General features: G+C 39.8%; 2 protein-coding genes and 5 non-coding genes across 13 annotated transcripts in view; 6 read left to right on the top strand and 1 right to left on the bottom strand.

The window, feature by feature from the left end:
* The first annotated feature begins 1,425 nt into the window (after positions 1-1,425).
* The window catches only part of LOC117901252 (protein sickie), a 203,087-nt gene continuing 185,327 nt past the window's right edge, over positions 1,426-19,185 (top strand). For 5 of the 7 annotated variants that reach the window (XM_034811936.1, XM_034811933.1, XM_034811937.1 and 2 more), the window contains exon 1: positions 15,066-15,188. Coding sequence is in view for 2 of the 7 variants with exons in the window: in XM_034811942.1 (XP_034667833.1) it covers positions 1,441-1,500 (60 nt within the window). In the remaining 5 variants the exon portion in view is untranslated. Of the gene's footprint in view, positions 1,501-15,065; positions 15,189-19,185 lie in introns of those variants that run through there. The other 2 variants (XM_034811942.1, XM_034811940.1) reach the window with 1 other exon arrangement.
* Positions 3,382-3,499, top strand: LOC117902835. The gene has a single exon (XR_004649434.1). It is a non-coding gene; the product is annotated as a U5 spliceosomal RNA (small nuclear RNA).
* LOC117902827 lies at positions 5,716-5,855 on the top strand. The gene has a single exon (XR_004649427.1). It is a non-coding gene; the product is annotated as a U4 spliceosomal RNA (small nuclear RNA).
* On the top strand, positions 6,960-7,078 carry LOC117902834. The gene has a single exon (XR_004649433.1). It is a non-coding gene; the product is annotated as a U5 spliceosomal RNA (small nuclear RNA).
* On the top strand, positions 7,630-7,826 carry LOC117902850. Its single transcript, XR_004649448.1, has one exon. It is a non-coding gene; the product is annotated as a U2 spliceosomal RNA (small nuclear RNA).
* On the top strand, positions 9,020-9,216 carry LOC117902847. The gene has a single exon (XR_004649446.1). It is a non-coding gene; the product is annotated as a U2 spliceosomal RNA (small nuclear RNA).
* Positions 10,802-11,257, bottom strand: LOC117900989. Its single transcript, XM_034811585.1, has 3 exons — positions 11,189-11,257; positions 10,904-11,124; positions 10,802-10,808 (listed from the first exon to the last, which is right to left on the bottom strand). The coding sequence occupies exons 1-3, from the start codon at positions 11,255-11,257 to the stop codon at positions 10,802-10,804; spliced, it is 297 nt and encodes a 98-aa protein (XP_034667476.1).

Below are 19,185 nucleotides of genomic sequence, written 5' to 3'. Positions count from 1 at the left end.
ACCCAATGGGCCTTTTTGGAAAATTACAGCTGTTACACGACGACCTCTACGGCGGATACGCTTGTGGATAATATTTATTTTGTTGATTATAGATGTCAACATTTATGACAGGCAACAAAAGTTAATTAGCCATAGAGAAATGCTCAAATTTTTTGGGGCTTACCATGAAAGTTAGGGAGAATAAAGAGAGTGGGAGTTTGCTCATTCTCTCTCTCGTCTATTTCTGTATCTATTGCCTTAAACTGCATTCTAATTAGTTATCTGAAGCGTCTAAACCATGATGATGAATGCTAAAGCACTTAAGTTGCACAAATGAACAGAAACAGAGGCATGGAGTAGCCTAGGAGACGGCGAAAGGAGGCCGCTCCCCCTAAGCTGGGAGCTTAGCGAAGGAAAGTTTGTCTATGGCAAACTTTTGAATATATATTTTATTTATAGCTAGGGGATACATTTTGGGGAGATTTAAATATATTTAGGGACAGCAAAGGACAGGCATTTGGGTGGGAAATCTCCATTAAAATGAGAAAAAAAAAGATAAAAAGAAAATAAGTTTCTTGGAAAGCAAAATTTGGTGAAGAATAAATTATTTTGAAAGCCGTTAATCACGCCCTTTGTTAATGCAATTTAATTAATTTATACAATAACATTAAACCATGTCTTAGAACACTTAAGGAATGATTTCAAGTATAATTTTAGGTGCCAAAACTGTGAGTTTCTTTATGCGATCATCAATGCCTGTCTGAGCATCGCTTAGTCTTTTCCCCCTCCCCTATAACTGCTTCTAATTGCTTGGCATTGACTGTAAAAGTATTCCAAATGGCTTCTTCTGTGTATCTCAGAGATGTATGAGTGAGTGTGTGTTCCGTCTGTGTGTGTGCCTTTGGGCCATTTGTTGCGATTCTTTGTGCGTTTTTTGGCTTATAAATGTAGTCAAAGCACGTACCGTAAACTTGGCAATAAATCCGTAAGCCCAACCGTCCATGAACCGTCCCCGCCTCCCCACCCCGCCCGTTTGAACATGTACCCCTGCTGTATGTCCTTTGGCCTGCACACGCATCCATCCCTCCTGCTGTGGCGGAACACGTGGCGTATTAACAATATCGACATGAGTAAACAAATGCCCAAGGGGGCATGCAGCAGCAGCAGAGTGTGGCAAGGAGGCAGCAGGATGATGATTGCTCAAAGTAATTTACACTTTTACCAACTTTCAACTTTACGAAAAACTTTTGCTCTTTCCTCTTTCCAGAAGTCTACCCAGAACAAAAAAACTCGAAACGACAACAGAAATTAACACAAATGTTTCATAAACTGGCATATCTTGATGAACAGGAAAAGGGAAAGGGAAACAGGCGCAGGAAAAGCCATACCCACCCCCAGGACACGTGTTAAGTAGCTCCTTATCCCCTTCGTGTGATATTGTGATTATCATCTGCTGGGAACATGCCGAACCTCCATCACGTCGACTACAATCGGAAGTACTCCGCCACGGAAACCATTCAGGTAAAAGTTGCACTCTTATTTATTTAATGCTTTTTCCGGGGGTTTATTACAAGTATTTTTTTAGCATTTCCTTGGCATTTCTTTAACCTTCAAGTGAACGCGTATGCCAGCCTTCAAGCTAAAACGTTTTCCCGCTCTTAAAAAGAACAACTTTCAGTCGCGCGATAATTAAAAATAAAACGAAACAAATTTACGAGTTCAAGACACTGGCACGCGACCAAAGTTGTGGGCGTTCCCTCCACCCATTATCTATTCTAAGTATATCTATTTTTCACACCCCCCAAAACCAAGTCCAAGTCCAAGGGGCAAGAGCAGGAACCAAGAGCCAATACCCCCGGACCCATGGCTGATTGGAAGACCACCGACCTTTCGTTTGACTCCTTGCCCCCTTGGACTTGATTGATGTGCACGAAGTATTCGTCCTGCCCGTTTGTTTGAGCAGAGCTCAACGCGAATTAATTGAAGACTTTTTTTGGGGCAGGAACTGGAAGCACACTTCGAGTCCAACCCCCCAAAGACACGCCTACTGTCCCGCTAATTGCTGTCATAAATTTTGTAACTCAAGTTTGTAGCCAACCAAACACAAAAAAAAAACACATTCTTTCAGCAAATTGATGTGCTCCTTAGATGAGGAAATCTGGGGAATAATGGGATAGAGGGAGCATGTTGGCTAAAGTGAAAGGGTTGTTGTCCAAGGCCAAAAATTATACATATATGCAGCAGGGAAATTACTAGATAAATAAATTTGCAATTTTATTTACTATTTAAGAGCCTTTTTGAGCCAATCCAACCGACAAATTATTTTTATATTCTAATTATCACATATGTATGTATGTATGTACATATGTATGTATGTAATAAAATTTCTCTATAATATATTATAAATTTATCCACCAAGCAAAAGAAAGTGCATCTCATATTCGAAATATCTCTGTACTGGCGTCCTTCTCTCATTTGTTTTTTTTTGTTGGTTAGCTTGTTGTCTCAGTTTTGGCTGTTCCCGCGTTCGCCAACTGTCACTTCTCTCTCCCCTTTTTCCTGGCTTTTCTCTCCACCGAAAAAAAGTTAAGCACAAAAACCAGCGTCGGGGAAAAGTCTGTCTGTACCATCGCCGGCTGACTGGCTGCTGTTGCTTTTTATTTCATTGTGTTTTTTGTTTCAACCAAAACGTTGCTTCCGCATTCGGAAGAGCGGTGGCTAGAAAAGAGAGAAAGAGCGAGGTATACCCATGTCAGTGCCTCTCTCTTTCGCTCTGTGAAACTTGATTAAGTAGTTTCCGCGTGTTTTTATTTGCACAATAAAAACATAAAAGCAGTCCTGCAATGCTCCTACCGTATTAAAGTTTGGCGGAGGGGAAGCAGGGAAAAAAGTGCTCTCGAGTGCTAAATATGTGAGGGAATTCCTTGTACTATGTGCCTCTCAGAATCCTCCTACATGACTGCTCCTCTGATTCCATCCTGCCAGACATGATGGCGTCTTTTTTTGCTATTTAAGCTGGTATTTTTATGGCTTTGCTGTGCGGAATGATAACGTTATGACTCCATTGGTGACAACTCGTAGACGTGTTAGAGTTAACATTTCTTTCCCCCTCTCTCTCTCTCTCTCTGGTTTAGATGAGGAATTTCAAGGGATAACTTTGATCCAGGGAATCCTTTTAGATGGGGATATGCCACTTATTTTTTCATAAAGATTACTTTTAAACCCTTTTTTCACTACTCAAACGGCTTCTATTTGTATTCAAAGTTTTTTAATCTTCCAGAAAGTTCCTTCGGAATATATTACTGCCTACTCTTGCGTAAGCTTAATTCTTGAGTCATGTGATTCCCAAGCAGTTCTGAATCCAATCGAGTGAAAGTACAGCTGTTTCGGAGCTTTCGCTATCACTCAGCGTTCTCTTCAATTGTGTCGAATAAATCTTTCGACTTTTACTAAAGATTTCCGTGGAGATGGACAATTTAATGAGTTTTCATTCATTTTTAGACAAGCGCCTGGGGGTTTACCACTGCCGGGCCAAAAATAAATAAATACCACAACCGAAATGGGAAAGTTTTTGAAGAAATTTTGGTGGGACACTTACTGAAAGGCGAGAAGAGAGTCTTTAGGTTAAGAACTGCGGGAAAATTATGTTACTTTCATCTTCTAATCATCTTTCTTGTCCACAGTTTTCTTTATAGCATTAACATTTTGCCATTTTCCTACCTTTAAGCAGACAAATACACGATTTTTGCACATTTGAGATAGGAATTCTCCTCTAACATTCGCAAATCAATTCACAAAGACAACTTGGAAAAGAAGAATAAATGAAGTCTACCCTCTTTACAATTCGAAAAGGCTTTATTCGTAAATGTTTTCCATAGAAATCTGTGGCATAAACCGCGCTCGGGCCATATGCTGCCGCACTACTTATAGACCCGCAGACGCTTTGCTCCATTAAAAATTATTACAGAAAATGCCATTCCTTTGGCACAAGGACTCCCTACCGCCAGAGGGGAGATGACTGGGAGTGGCACAGCCTTCCGCCCACAAAAGTAATTTCACTTTTCGCCGCATGTGCTGCCCTTTTGCCACGTTTTTTTTTTGTGTGCTTCTCTTTTTTTTGGCAAAACAAACAAACATAAATATGGATTTCTCATTAAAATGCCAGAGTTATTGTATGCGAAATGATGCTGCTGCCGGCACGTAGGAATGTTCTGCCAGGACTCTCCCGGAAGAGGACTCTCGCGCACGCGCTGTGGCTTTGTTGTCGGCCTCGCGCCAATGTCAATGTCGTTCTCTTTTTTGAATGAAACCCTCTCTCTGTCTCTCTCTCTGGAAGTTGCTCTCTCTTTTGGCCTAAAAGTCACGTGCTGCCATTGAAGGAATTTCATAGCCGGCTTTTTGAGTGGAAGAAGCAGAAGAGTAGAATAAAAAAAAGTGGCGGAATGAGAAGGAAAATTGGAGGAGGAATGAGAAGTAGAAAGAGTGACGCTAGGAGCCGCCCGCCGTCTCTTTTTAACACTCGACACCCCGAAAGCTGAGAGAGTTCCGTGTTGGGAGGGAGGTAGGACAATGTGACGCATTTGTCATGAAACGGATTTCCGGTATTGTCGTCGCTGTCTCCACATAGCCACCCTACTTCACTTCCTCCTTAAAGGACACTCTTGACTTTCTCCTCCGCTTGTGAACGTGAAAACTTGTTCAATTTTGTATGACAAAGCGGCAACGGAAAGCTAGAGGGACAGCAAAGAAATAGGAGAGTGGAAAAAGGCTAAAAGCAAGCTGAAAAATTAAAGCTAGGACCAAACGAAGATTTAGATACCCTGGAACAACCCTAGCAAGTGGATTGTTCCATGTAAAAGAATACTGAAAATACTCAAAAATGTTTGTTACAAACTTGCTTCTGCTTTAATATTTATATTTATTACAACCATTTCCAAATCAAACCTACCAATCAAAATACCCTCTAAAGTAGAGTAAAGGTCTATAAAAAAAAGCCAACTCAAGGCAAAAGAAGAAAGTTTGTCGTGCCCTGCCGCAAAAGTGGCTATTTAGCATTTTAGAGTAGGCAAAGAAACATGACCTCAAGGCAGCCGGGACGGGACCTACGGCTGAACCCTGAACCCCACTCTACTTCACTTCACTGCCTTCTCCACTTCACTGGCCCTCTCCAACCCACAGCGGTCTGTCCTCTTGTTGCTTGTAGACCTCTGAATTTTTCATTAATTTCATTTGGAATGGCGACGAGGCAGCACGACGACAAAAAACGACAACAAATGGAAATGTTGAGCAGCAGCAACAGAATTGACAATTATTAAGGATAATGAGGCTGCTTGAATATGGGCGACAACTGAGGGTTAAATGTGGTTATAGTGGGGGTTAGAGCTGTGCAAATATGAAGAAATTATGATAATGGGTTAGTGGGTGCCCTAACGTTAGCGTCTTTAAAGGATAATAGAAAATCAGTTTAAACAAGCAGATCTGAGACATTTTACACAGCCAGGGACGAGGGTCTAGCTATAATAACGTTCTTAACCACCCTGTCGAAGATCCTTAAACAGCCAGGAACAAACCCTACCCTAAGCCCAGGTAGAATTCCCTTGCCACAGGCTGCAGCCAAGAGACTGCAATCATTTTTCGTCGTCTTGCTGCCGCTGTACTTTTTTTGATGTCCCTAGAATTCCCAACTGGTTATAGCCCCCGCAACGTTGAATGCCCAACCAGTGGCAGTGTAGAGTTATCTTTGCGCAGAGGCATTATCGTAACCAATGAAGTTCTACTGAGGTGCGATTATTGCTAGTTGAAAACTTTAACCAATACCCCGCCATGAGGACGTGAAATACCGTCCGCTACGGCAATTTTTGCAAGCCCGTGAGGGCCATTTAATAATACATTTCAAACACACATAGCAAGTTTATATCAACCATTAAGATTATCTCTATAATGAGTAATTAAAGGTTTTTGATGAGTCTTTAAAGATTTTAAGGGACAAAATGATGTGCCTAATGGGACTTTTAAGAGAGAATTAGGATAGTGGCAGTAATGTGTTTTCTCGAAACATGAAATTTAGGCATGTCATTTAGGCACCCAAAAACAACAGCCATCAATGCGGAAAAGGGTTAGGGATCAGGTTTTGGTCATTAGACAAATTAAACCTAATGCTCAACTTCCATTTAACGACAGGCATGGCATCAGTAGAGAGAGAGGGGAGTTCGATCCTGAACAGCATACCAAATGTTTGTTTGCTGGAGAGGGGGAAAATGTGTGTTCCGTTCCACAAACGACAGAAAATTACAGCCGCAATTTATGTTTATGTGGCTGGAAAGTTTTCAGGCTTTAGCTAGGATTCCAGGCTGTCGTTTTTTTTATAGTTCGAAGAGGCAGAAAGAAAAACCGAACCTTGAACTTGTATGCAAAATTTAGTGTCTTGTTAGTTTTCTTGCCTTTTCGGGATGCCATTTATTTCGATGGCAAACTCGCCTAGAAAAAAAGGTAAAATTGAGATTTCCTCATGCGTAGCGTTTCGTTCGGGCGGTCAACCGATGTTTGGTGCCTTTTTTTATGAACTCTAGGGGAAGCCAAACCCCAAAACATATTTCATTTTGTATCCTTCAGGTTCAACTTGAGCTTCCATTTTTGTCACTGATTTCTGGGATTGCAAAGAGGCTTTTTCTGGGGCCTAATTTATGCTTTATTTATGCAAAACAGTTCTCTATATTGATGAAGAAGTGATGCTACTGCTGGTGGATGGAAGTCAGGAAAAAAGATACAAATAATTCAATTACATTTTGGCTGCCCTTCACTTTCCAATTTATACAGGAATTGGCTTTGGGAATTCCAAGAACTGTCTTGAGGCATCGGATTATTGTGAGATAGATGGTTTATAAAGACCCTGCCAATACCCTTGCTTTTTGCGTGCTTTATAATTCCCAAACAGTTATAGTTAGGCTTAATTAAACAACCACTGGATTTCGTGTTTAACTTCACTCTGGTTTTTCTTCAATTGTCGAATAAATCTTTCGCCTTTTACTAAAGATTTCCGTGGAGAAGGACACTCTAATGAGTCAAAAATAATTTTTACTAAGTGCCTGGTGATGTTTTACCGGGCCATTAAATGATTAATGGACAGTTGGTCTACAAATACTACCAGTGCCGCCCGTTACTTGCTTAGAATTAGAAGCAATATTTTCGATATGGTAAAAAAATGTAGCTAGCAAATAGGGAAGATGTTTGCTGCTATGTATATCTTAACGGAGATATAACTATGAAAAGCATATAGAGGTAGATATATTACTTGCACCATCACGTTCGTAATATATTCGTCACAGTAAACTTTACTCAATTTATCAGAAAGCTGTAGAGCTGCCCTTAACCCTTGGTATTATATGGTTTTATTTGAAGCCCAGTCAACATGGGATATTTATAACTATCAATATAATGAGCGTACAAATTTATTCAGAGTCTTGCTTAGAAAAAGAGAGCCAAAGATCGTAAAATGTAGAAATAATTCTATAAAATAATATCTACAATTAAAGTCTCGTTCATAGAATGCCCACAGCACCTCCGTCGCCAAAAATTCAAAACTTCTTTGCAATTCTCAACTGGTTCTAGCCGCGCGGTCACCAGCTGGTGGTTGCTTTCCATGTTCAGGTTATCGCTTCTCGGCCTTATGGCTAAGATCAAAGTGTAGTATCTGTTCTTATCAGCTTAACATCTGATAGTTTCTCCATTGGAGAACAACAAATGTTAAACTGATTTTTGGAATCAGACGGAGTGCTAGGGGCTTGCTCCACCTCTGTCGCGGGTTGGCCCGGTATTGCAGTACCGCCGGGATTTTCAGCCCAACTTAAATGATCAATTTTCAAACCCACGGAAAGTAAATAAATGCTCTACCATTTTTATTGAGTTTTGCGTTTAAATTAATCCCCTAAAGACACCTCACAGATAAACTTCACATGTTTCGAATCGCATGGCACACTAAAAAACTAATAATCGGCGATGTTCCGCAGCCCGCCACAAGATTTACCCGTATGAAGATCATTAACTTCGCTGTCACTGATAACAAATTTCTCAATGGCTTCAGGTGTTAGTAAGCTCCACTCTACTGTTATCCAATAGATCTGGTCCGGCGTCAGCCTCTTGAGGAGTTCTTCATTGTCAGACATGCTTTGCAGAATCGCCAAATCGGCTCCCATCTCACGGCACTTATAATAGGCACCTATCCAAGTTAGATTTGTATTATTTTCTATATAATAGTATTTACGACCTATTTTTTGGAGAAGTTCAAAATTTGTAGGTTTAGGTTTGGTTTTTTTTTCTTTCAGCTCGGAATTCGGAATTTCCTTTGAGCTCTTTACCAACTTCAGCAGAGTCTCTAACTTTTCAACATGGGAATCCAATTTTTGAATCTGTCCTCCCAAATTCTCTAATTTTTCCTCCATCAAGGCGATTTTTGAGAGTGTTTCTGCCGGCTGCTTGGCCTCACAGCTCTCCACTCGCTTTTGCAGGATGGCGAGGTACTCCAGGACCGGCTTCACTGCTCCGTAACAGTATCCCCCGCACTCGTGTTCAGATTCATGAACCTATTGGTGGGGACCGCAATGTTTTTAGGATTAGGGCAGTCAATAAACTGAATGTTTCACTCACATCACAATGCTGGGACAGAGACCTCCCAAAGGTTATCGAAAGGAATATGAAAACAAAGGAAAACCGCATTGATGTTACTTCTCTGAATGCAATCTTAAAGCAACTGGCACTTGAAGAGTTTTTGGGGTTTTTTTTTACTGATATATTGACTTAGAGAACTGATAATAAATGGGAATGGGATAATGATAAATAAAGAAATAAAATCAGAAAAACAGATGTAATTATTTAATTATTCGATAATCTACACGATTGATTACTCGAATGTTTCAAACATCGATAATATTATTCCAAGAAGTTCGTTGCCAAATAGGAGGCTTTGAGTGAAGTTTTAATAATAATTCCCAACTGGTTCTAGTCGCACGGTCACCAGCTGGTGGTTGTTTTCCATGATCAGGTTATCGCTTCTCGGCCTTATGGCTAAGATCAAAGTGTAGTATCTGTTCTTATCAGCTTAACATCTGATAGTTTCTCCATTGGAGAACAACAAATGTTAAACTGATTTTTGGAATCAGACGGAGTGCTAGGGGCTTGCTCCACCTCTGTCGCGGGTTGGCCCGGTATTGCAGTACCGCCGGGATTTTCAGCCCAACTTAAATGATCAATTTTCACACACACATAAAGTAAGACCTTTCTTATTTTTATACCCGGTCCTCGAAGAGTAAACATGGTATATTGTATATATGGGGAATAACGGATGTATGTAACGCACAGAAGGAAACGTTTCCGACCCCATAAAGTACATCCATATTACAACCATATTCTTGATCAATAGCCTAGTCAATTGAGACATGCCTATCTGTCCGTCCTGATGAGCGCCTAGTACTTAGAGACTATAAAAGAAAGAACCACCAAATTTTGCATCCAGAATTCTGTATACTCACACTGCTACAAAGGGCGAAAATCTCCCACAGCCTTAATTTGGAAGATAAAAGAAAACTAAACGCCATTCTGTAGGGAATGACCATATCATATCAGATCATCGAATTGGGATCCGATTGGATCATTATTACAGCCAGAATAAAGAAATTAATTTGCAGTGGAAAAACCCACCCTTCCCAGTAGCTTTTTTTTTAATTTTTTGCACATTCTCTCATTTACACTCTGCTTTGAGTGGTGTGGGGCCCTAGGGGAGGGGGGTCGAGCTAAAAGAGCTATAAAAGTTGTGACGCGTAAGAAGCGCCGCACACGTCCCTTTTCGTTTTTGGCTCGGATTTTTTGCTCCAATATCTGTATTGCTGTTTTGCCTGTGAGCTCCTTTCCAACTGTTGCTGGGTGGCCATCTATCTGCCCAGAGCCTCTTTCCGTCCATTAGGGCGATTTACGAGTGAGTATCCGCCGGCTGTTTGGCCTCACAGCTCTCCACTCGCTTTTGCAGGATGGCGAGGTATTCCAGGACCGGTATTCTGTAACAGCTCCTCCGCACTCGTGTTCAGATTCATCCACCTATTGATGGGATCCGCAATGTTCTTATAATTTTGAGAGTCAATTTAATGAATATTGCACTCACATCACAATGCTGGGACAGAGATCTTCCAAAGGTTATCGCAAATAAGAAAAATATAGGGATGGAACCCCGTATGGCTATTACTTCACCGAACGTAATCTAAAAGGCGACTGCTTTTGTTTTTTCTGTTCCCAAAAACTCAACTTCGATGAAATGAAATTGAGATCAACTGATAAAATTGAATGAACATATAGAATCCACCAATTTTACCAGCTGTGAGAGTCGCAGAGAGAAAGTATTTCAGTACCATAGCGATTTTCAGCCAAATTTAATGATACATTTTTACACCCACACACACAGTAAATGTTCTACTATTTTTATTAAGTTTTGCGTATAAATTAATCCTCTAAAGATACCTCACAGATAAACTTCATATCTTTCGAATTGCAAAAAAAAAGAAAAAACCAAGCGGTGTCGCTCAGCAGCCCGACACAAGATTCACCCATATGAAGATTAAGAACTTCCCTGTAATTGATATTAGTTACCTTAAGGGCTTCAGGTGTTAGAATATTCCAATCTACTTGTACCCAATATTTCTGATTCGGCGTCAGCCTCTTGATGAGTTCTGCATTATCAGACTTTCTTTGCAGAATCGCCAAATCGGCTCCCATCTGACGGCACTTACAATAGGCCCCTATCCAAGTTACATTTGTATTATTGTCTATATAATAGTATTTACGACCTATTTTTTGGAAAAGTTCAAAATTTTTAGGTTTAGATTTGGTTTTTTTTTCTTTAAGCTCGGAGTTCTGAATGTCCTTTGAGCTCTTTACCAACTTTATCAAAGTCTCTAACTTTTCGTTATGGAAATCCAATTTTTGAATTTGTCCTCCCAAATTCTCTAATTTTTCCTCCATTAAGGAGATTTTTGAGAGTGTTTCTGCCGGCTGCTTGGCCTCACAGCTCTCCACTCGCTTTTGCAGGATGGCGAGGTACTCCAGGACCGGCTTCACTGCTCCGTAACAGTATCCCCCGCACTCGTGTTCAGATTCATGAACCTATTGGTGGGCACCCCAATTTTTTTAGGATTAGGGCAGTCAATAAACAGAACGTTGCACTCACATCACAATGCTGGGACAGAGACCTCCCAAAGGTTATCGCAAATAATATGAAAATAATGTGACACCGCATTTAAATTACTTGTCCGAATGCAATTTAAAAGGGAACTGGCACTTGCAGAGTTTTGTGGCGGAATTTATACTTGTGGCCATTTCGTGGTGAACTGATAATAAATTTGGATGGAATAATAATAATACATGCAATTAAGAAATAAAATCAGACAAATTATTTTGGATTTGATTGATTTTAATAGATATTTGGAATCAGACGAAGTGCTAGGGGCCTGCTCTACCTCTGTCGCGGGTTGTAGTACTTTTACTCCTATTATTGAGTTGCATGTCAATTCATGTTTAGATTTTGCTCCATTTCCTTCAATTGTCTGATGTTCATCGGAAAAAGAGATGAATGCCGTGATGTTCATCACATTCTCTGTGTAAAATGCAAATTCAATGGCAGTAATGATGGATAGAAGGAGGAGGAGCAGCAGAAATATTGCTGAAGTCAGCAAGAGGCAGGCAAAGTGTGTCGTTGCCCTATGGCATCTGGCTTCTGACTCCATTGGCTTGGCGCCCCATGACTCTTGTTTCTGCCAACTCCTGCCTCTTTGGCGCTTTGCTTCAGGACTCTATTTCGTGGGTCCTAGTCCCAAGACTCCTTTTCTGGCTCTGGTTCCCTGAAACTCCCTTGTTTTGGGGGCATGGACAAGCTCCTTTTTGTAGTTTCTGAAGGCTATCCGCAAATTGTTTTGTCGTCTCAACGTCGTCGTCTCCGTCTTCGTTGTCAAGTCGTTTGGAAAATTGAAATGATTAATTGTTTGTTCCAAATGTTGGCACTTGTGCTTGTCCTGGCCATGAAGTCCCCCTGGCTTTTTGTAGCAATTGATTGCACGCTCAAAAGTTACAAAATCAAAATACGGCTCACACTTTTTTTCTTGACAGACCTTGGAATTTATACAAAAGGCAATTTCTATTGTGGTTCTCAGGGGTGACGGTAGTGTGTGGCACGGCAAGTATTGGCAGCTTGACAGACTGTTGGCGACGGGCGACAGTTATTTGTCAGGATTTGGATATGGAAATCACTGAGTGTGATTGTGTGCGGAGATTGAATGGTGGTTTATCCACAGTGTATGAGCTATTTTCTAGATGAAAATTGATGATGAAGCTTTTGATAGATGGCCTTCCTCCGACTAGCATTTTAGTGGGATTTCTAAAAAAAATCAAAGATATTTCAATCAAATACTTAAATTAAATCCAAACTGTTTTCTAACGAGATTAAATATTCGCTATATGTTCATGGTTTTCCGATATTTTTTGTGTATACTTTTTGTGTATATAATATTTAGAGTCCAAAGCAAAGAGATTGAATTCTCTGAACTCCTGAAAGTTGGCTCAGTTGAATATCTTCATTTTGTTCCAGACAATATATAAATTTCCTTAAATATCCCTACATTTAACACTCTAAAACTCAGCTTAGTTGGTATAAATAAGGAAATATTTGATTGAAACCTGGCTAAACATATTTTTCTCTTTCAAATTTGTTGGATTAAATGCTCAGCAAAGACATTACACCAAAGTGTGTGACTTGGCTAAGAGATTTTGGCTCCTGGAATAAAATTTCCCACTACAATCTTTTACTCCGAAATTTGTTTTCCCATTTTTGTATGTTTGCCACGCAAACAGAAGGAAGAAAAAATAAACTGTGTGATGATAAATATGATAATATAGGGGGGAACTTAACGGTTGAAGTCTGCGGTAAAACAAATTTCCTTTCGCTGGAGGATAGTATTTTTCCCTTTGGCATATTAATTATTATTTTTACGAATATTTGAATAGAATTCTTGGAAAAAGGTTGTTTTGAAGATGGTTTTCATCTAAGAAAGACTACTTTATGTTGAAAAATTTTTGTGAAAAATATGTACATAAATCTATGCCACTTGCTTGCCATTTACAGGCATTTATCTGATACTTTCGCTGCAACATTCGTTACGAAATTTCATGACCCTAAAATCATTTGGGGAGAGTGTCATAATGTACTTGATTGAATGTAAATATGTTCTATAGTTTGATGACTGCTCCTAAACACACACAAAGCCCAGAGTTAGACTGTCATCAAATGCTTTTGTTTGGCCATAGACGTTTTCTGATTTCATTTCCCTTTCTATCTCTATATCTCTCACCATATATCATTCTCTCATGTGTCTATAAAACAAAAGAGCCCTCGATTTCCATCGCAAAGAGAAAATAAAGCAAAAACTTACATAAATGCCATAGAAAATGAAGAACCATCTAGGGAATTTTCCGTTGGGGAGGCAATAACTATAAAATGTTCAACGTTGCGTTGCGTCGCGTCGCGTCGGGAGTCCTTTAACCATAGCGTGCATGCATTCAACCAGGACATAGGAAGGGACACACGGATGAAAAAGGGTCCTTTCGTTGTCGCAGTCATTGGGCAAAGGATTAAAAAACAAGGCGAAAACAAAGTATTATCGCAATAGAAAAATCTCAGGCGCAAGAGGAACAAAACAAAAGACTCAAAGAATTGGATGGAGAAGACAGGGGCAAAGAGAACACTCCAGGAATTAAGGAAGGACCCAAAGACATTGATAAAAACAAAGTGAAAATTTATGCAAAATAAAGATAGGGAAACACCGCGCAAAAAAAAAAAAAAAAAAAAGACACCCCCAAAGTGGAAAGCCGGAAAACCCGAAGCATAAAGAAAGAGAAATTGAAAATGTTGCATAGATAAAACAAGGTAAAGGCCAAACCTGCGACACTTTTTTTAGAGTTGGTACCCCGTATTTAAGCCTTGTTTCAGGTTTGGTTTAAAATAGGAAAAATGGTAGAAAGAGTATGAAAAAGAGTTGTGGTGCTAAGTTTAAAGTGATTTTTTGGTTGGTTTGTGAAAAAAATTGTGATGAAAACCGGGAAGGCAATGAGTGGTCTAGAGAATTTGTCAGATGTTAATTAAATATTAAGCCTAAGACGGAATTTGATGCTAATATTAGTTCCAAAGTCTGTAAATAGGAAAGATAATTTTTAAAGAAAAAACCGTCAATAAAGTGCTCTTCTCCTTCACTGAAGAAGTACCGTGTCCATCACGGAGAAACATCCCCTCTTTATTATAAATATATTTCCCTTCTCCTTCCCTGAGAATCTTCCCTTATTCGCCAGGAAAATTCCTTCCCCTAACCACCAGTGACGTCACATCAACCTGTTAAACCTGCGACGGAATTCTATCACACACAGTGCAGAGCAAGGACCTAGCACAAGGCTAACAACACACACCCCTTTGATTGGAAAATAGAATTTCCCCAGAAGGGGAAAAAGTCCCTTCCGGCAACCCCTGAGCCGACAGCTGGCAAAAGCCGACAAACGACAAAGGACAAACGAAACGAAACGAAACACGGACGTATCCTCGAAGGCTAAGGTCAATTGCAGATGTTACTGTCGTTGGCGGGGGAGGAAAAGGATACCAGTAGCCGGCTTTTCCAGTGAGGAAATTTCCTACTCTGCTGCTGCTGGCTTTCTGCCATTCAGGTTTTGCTCTGCTTGAAGGTCCTGTGTCAGTGCTTGTTCGTATTTGGTGGCGCGCGTAAGGACTTGCGGCAGGACTCTACGTTTCGATTTTCGCTTTTCTGTGGAATATTTTTCGCGTAATTTTTGTGTGGCCCCCCAAAAAAAAGGTAGCATTACATTCTTTAGAAACTGTGGATTATCCTTAAAGAAATGCTGTGCACTTTTTAAGCCGCCAGAAAATCAACGAAATGAATAGAAAATTAATTGAGAAAAAAAAGTGAAAAATTATGTGAAAAACAAGTGAAAACAGGTGAAAAATTCAACTAAAAAAAAAGAAACCGAAAAAATTGTGAAAAAATTCAAAAGAAAAGAAACAAAAATAAAATGTGAAAATCTGCTATGCAGAAACATGGAAAAAGGGGCTAGAAATTCGCGACACATGCAATACTTTATGCATAGGAAATTAGACCTCACACTCAGTGGCAAAAGTATGCAAACACATAAAGAGAAATGCAAATCAGAAAACCAGAAATTCAGAAAACCAGAAATTCAGAAAACCAGAAAAACCAAGAAAATGCCAAAAGAAAAACCAAACCTACCTTCCATTGAAATAATCATAAGCGGAACTCCTCCGGCTTATGGAATGTCTCTATGTGGCTGTGGCTGTGGCTGTTTTTTGGCCACTGCCATGACTTCCGTTTCCGTGTTTTAATGTTTACTTTATGCCAACGAATGGGGCATGCCCTCTAAGTCCCCCCACTCTTTCTCTCTCTCTGCTTGTATCGTGTGTGGTGTGTTATAGATTTTTGAGGCTAATGTAGTGACATTTTGAGGCGCCTTCATATAATAGATAATAAAACGTAATGTCGTTGTCGTCTTTTTGGCTTACGCCAAAATGTAACGCTTTGAGGAAGTCCCATGCTGGCGCCTCCGTTCTCTTGGGTGGTGGTGCCGACTCCTCCCCCTTTGGTGTGTGCGTGCCTTGGCCTGATTATTGCGCTTTTAGCCAGCTTCCTTCGTTTCCTTTTTTGTTGTGCCATAAAAATCAGTTGGATAAAATCCCACATACGACCCCCGCCCAATCTGTTATTGAGGGACTGGAATGGGCCTAAAATTAGATTGGATGATGTGCCATAATGAGGATACATGTTGTGCAAGAACGGCTTATAGAGGGATGGATATATTTAGAGTGGATTTAGGGAGTATATTAACTTGTACAACATTGAGGAGGGACTGCTGCGAAACATTTTTGATGTTTCCAACGGGTATGCCGCCAAAAAAAACAACATTTAATCTCAAAAGTAATCTCCATCGTAGCTTTCAATGTCAACGACTAATTTCCAGGATTACCATAAGCTTTGGGGTGTATTCCGTTACCAAGGATTACATTGATTCCGCTACGAATAATTGAATTTACACAATTGCAAGTTTAAATTACACAAATTGCCCATTCCCTTTGGTGAAATAGGACTAATAAAACAGATTTTTCTCGTATAAGAATTGCAACGATTTCTGCTTTTTATTCCAATCAATCGAGTCCACAAATTCGACGAGTATTTCCACACATCCTTTGCGCCAGGATACATGTACATACATATGTGTATGTTTATCCATCTGCAAGTGCCCCGCTTTCACTCCAATTCACACGAAATTTTATTCCATTTTTGCTATGAGAATTGTATTTCCTTTTCCTTCAGAAAAGTCGGAGGAGTCTTTCTGTTTGCCTTACTTATTATGCGGCAAATGTGGTGAATGTGTGTTTGTGTGTGTACAAATACGAGTAGAAGTGGAAGTACTGTAGATGTACGGAAGGAAGTACACACAGGAATAAAACGTGTGTTTGTCTAAATGGACGTGTGGTGAAGCATCAAAATCTGCTATCAGTTTGGATAAACAATATGTTTTTGCCACCATTCTTGCAAACAATTGTTGGGTATAGATTAGATAAAATTTATAGATCCATGTGGGGTGTGGGGTGTACCAAAGTGTGTGGCAGAAGGCTTTAGAATGGGGGGGGATACATTGAACCAGGCGTTAAGCCCCTCGTAGCCTTCTTTGCGCCAATAAATAATTAAATGTAGTTCTCGTATAGTTTCCTATAATTATTGATCTTTGATCGGTACAATAACAACAAAATGTCAACTGATTCATTGATAGCCTTCGATCGATACAAAATCAAATAAAATATAAATAATTTTATAGAAGCTTTCTAAATTAATTCCTTAATAAAATCCACAATATTTACACAGCATCTACACAGTTTTATCGATATAATTTCGATAATATAAGTATCTCGATCAGTTAATTTTAATTAGCAACCATTGAACAATCGATATTCAATGAAACGTACTGCCTGTCCATACATCGAAAGGGGATTTCCGAAGTACAATTCAATTTTCCACTCGTAACAATTAAAGTCTCCTCAATCGCACTTGCATTGCTCCTCCCACATCCCACCTCCCTCACACATTCTCCTCTTCACCGGGCCACCCACATGTGTGCATTGAGCACCAGTGGGGGCTCCCGCTCGAACATACTTCCGGCATTCAAACCGGAAGTACTCAAGCAAGCATGTAAAGGACAGAGACCGAAAAAAAAACGAGGGCAAACAAATCCCAAATAAACAAAAATGTTGCCAAACACACAAAAAGGAAGAAAAAGGGAAACAAGCTAGAAAAAGAAAGACACAGAACGAAGGAAGAAGCTGCGTTGTACATGTGTGTGTGGGTGTGTTTGTGTGTGTGTGAGAGAAAGAAATGCTTACGAAGCGGAAATTAAGACCCACTCCAGAGGGCAAAACGAGAGCTCCAGAGCTGCTGCTGCTGCCAAAAAGTTCCGTAAACAAACACATGTCTCGACATGTCTCACTTTCTGTCTCTTTTGGTCTCATCCACACACAAAAACACACACGCAGGACTTTCTTTTGCTCCCACATACACTTGGTAGAGGACTCTCTCTAAAGCCCTCCTTTTTCGCTACCAATCAACCTACACCCCTCTCGTCTTTCGCCCCATTTTCTGCTGTTAAACAATCCCAAAACATATCACATTTTAATCCGATGTAGTGGAAAATTGCGACCATGGAGGGAAAATTGTTTTCCGCCCCCACACGCTTTTTTCCGCTGCTTGAGAATTGATTGTATGCCATTTTTTTTGTAGGTACGCCTTAGCGGATTAGCGTTTGGAAAATGTCCTGTCCCGTCCCGTTCCGTTCCGTCGTGTTGTGTTGCATCGTGTCTTTTCCTCCGTTTTTCCGTAATTAAAAACCCAAGCTAAAGTTCAATGTTTGTTCGCTAAAGCCATTTATGTTAATGGCTTTTCACGTACACCTGCTAAATCCTTACAAATGTCGTCCACCAACAGGACTAGCATCTGCACAATTGAAAAGGAAGAGGCGTCCATTTGGTGCTAATTTATGAGCAAGAAACGTGACCATATGGATAGATGTTCCATCTTTGCAGGAAAGGGACTCGCAGAATGAGAAAAATAACTCCCTGGCGAGGTTCAAGCTCATTCTATCTTTCGCTCTGTTTATTTGTGCGTAAAATTTATGAAGTTGAAAATATGCTTTTGGTCTGCAGGCTAGAAAATTGTCGCGTAAATTTAAATAAATGGAAACTTTATGCAAGGTGTCCAGGGCCTATAAATATGCAGAGGGTTTGCTGCAGGCAAACATTAACATTTCGTTAATGAAGAAAAAAGTCATTGTTTTGGAATGGATTTTCACGTGGAAAATAGTGGAACTTAAGAAGGACATAAACACCGAATGAAAATTGATGTTTCACTTGATTCAAAGTCCTACCTAAAATGATGTCAAACATAAACCTCAATATTTAATATATTTAAACCCAAAAACATTCATCAAACCCACCCACAAATATTCACCATTCGTAACACTCATAAATATTAATATTTAATACATTTGCCAGTGCTAATTTTCCCGAATTTCGAAAGCTTCGTATTAATATGCTGCTTGATAAATATTTACATTTTCATGGTTGACTTTACACCCAAAAATCATTAAAATTCAGAGGACTATTCCGCCATAGAGCTTCCTCAAGGATGAGGACAAGACTGGAGGATAGAAAAAATTGTTTCATTTTCATTTTCTTAGTTTTTCTTTTGGTTGTTTTCCTTGGCCACTCCACCGTCCTTCTCTTTCCATAAATTGTCTATGGCTGTCATACTTTTAGGCATTTAATAAATTTTATGACTTTTTAGCAAAAGCAATGGCAGCAGAGGGTAAGATGGGTGGGAAAAAAGACCGATGGTGTTTGTACCCTGTAGTTCACAGAGTAAAGGTGCGGGTGTGCTGAATTTGTGGTGATGTAGGTAACAGACAGAGGAAATATGTGTGTTTTGGACCAAGAAACCCTAAGTTTTTAAAACAGTTTTATGCATTTTGGAAGATAATTATCTATAAATTCCAATTATATTCCCCTAAAGTTCACGTTTCCCAGTTACACAGGGTATCTCCACGTTAAGT

This window comes from Drosophila subobscura, chromosome U, assembly GCF_008121235.1.
Source record: "Drosophila subobscura isolate 14011-0131.10 chromosome U, UCBerk_Dsub_1.0, whole genome shotgun sequence".
Classification (NCBI taxonomy): domain Eukaryota; kingdom Metazoa; phylum Arthropoda; class Insecta; order Diptera; family Drosophilidae; genus Drosophila; species Drosophila subobscura.
This window is presented reverse-complemented; position numbering and strand designations above follow the sequence as displayed.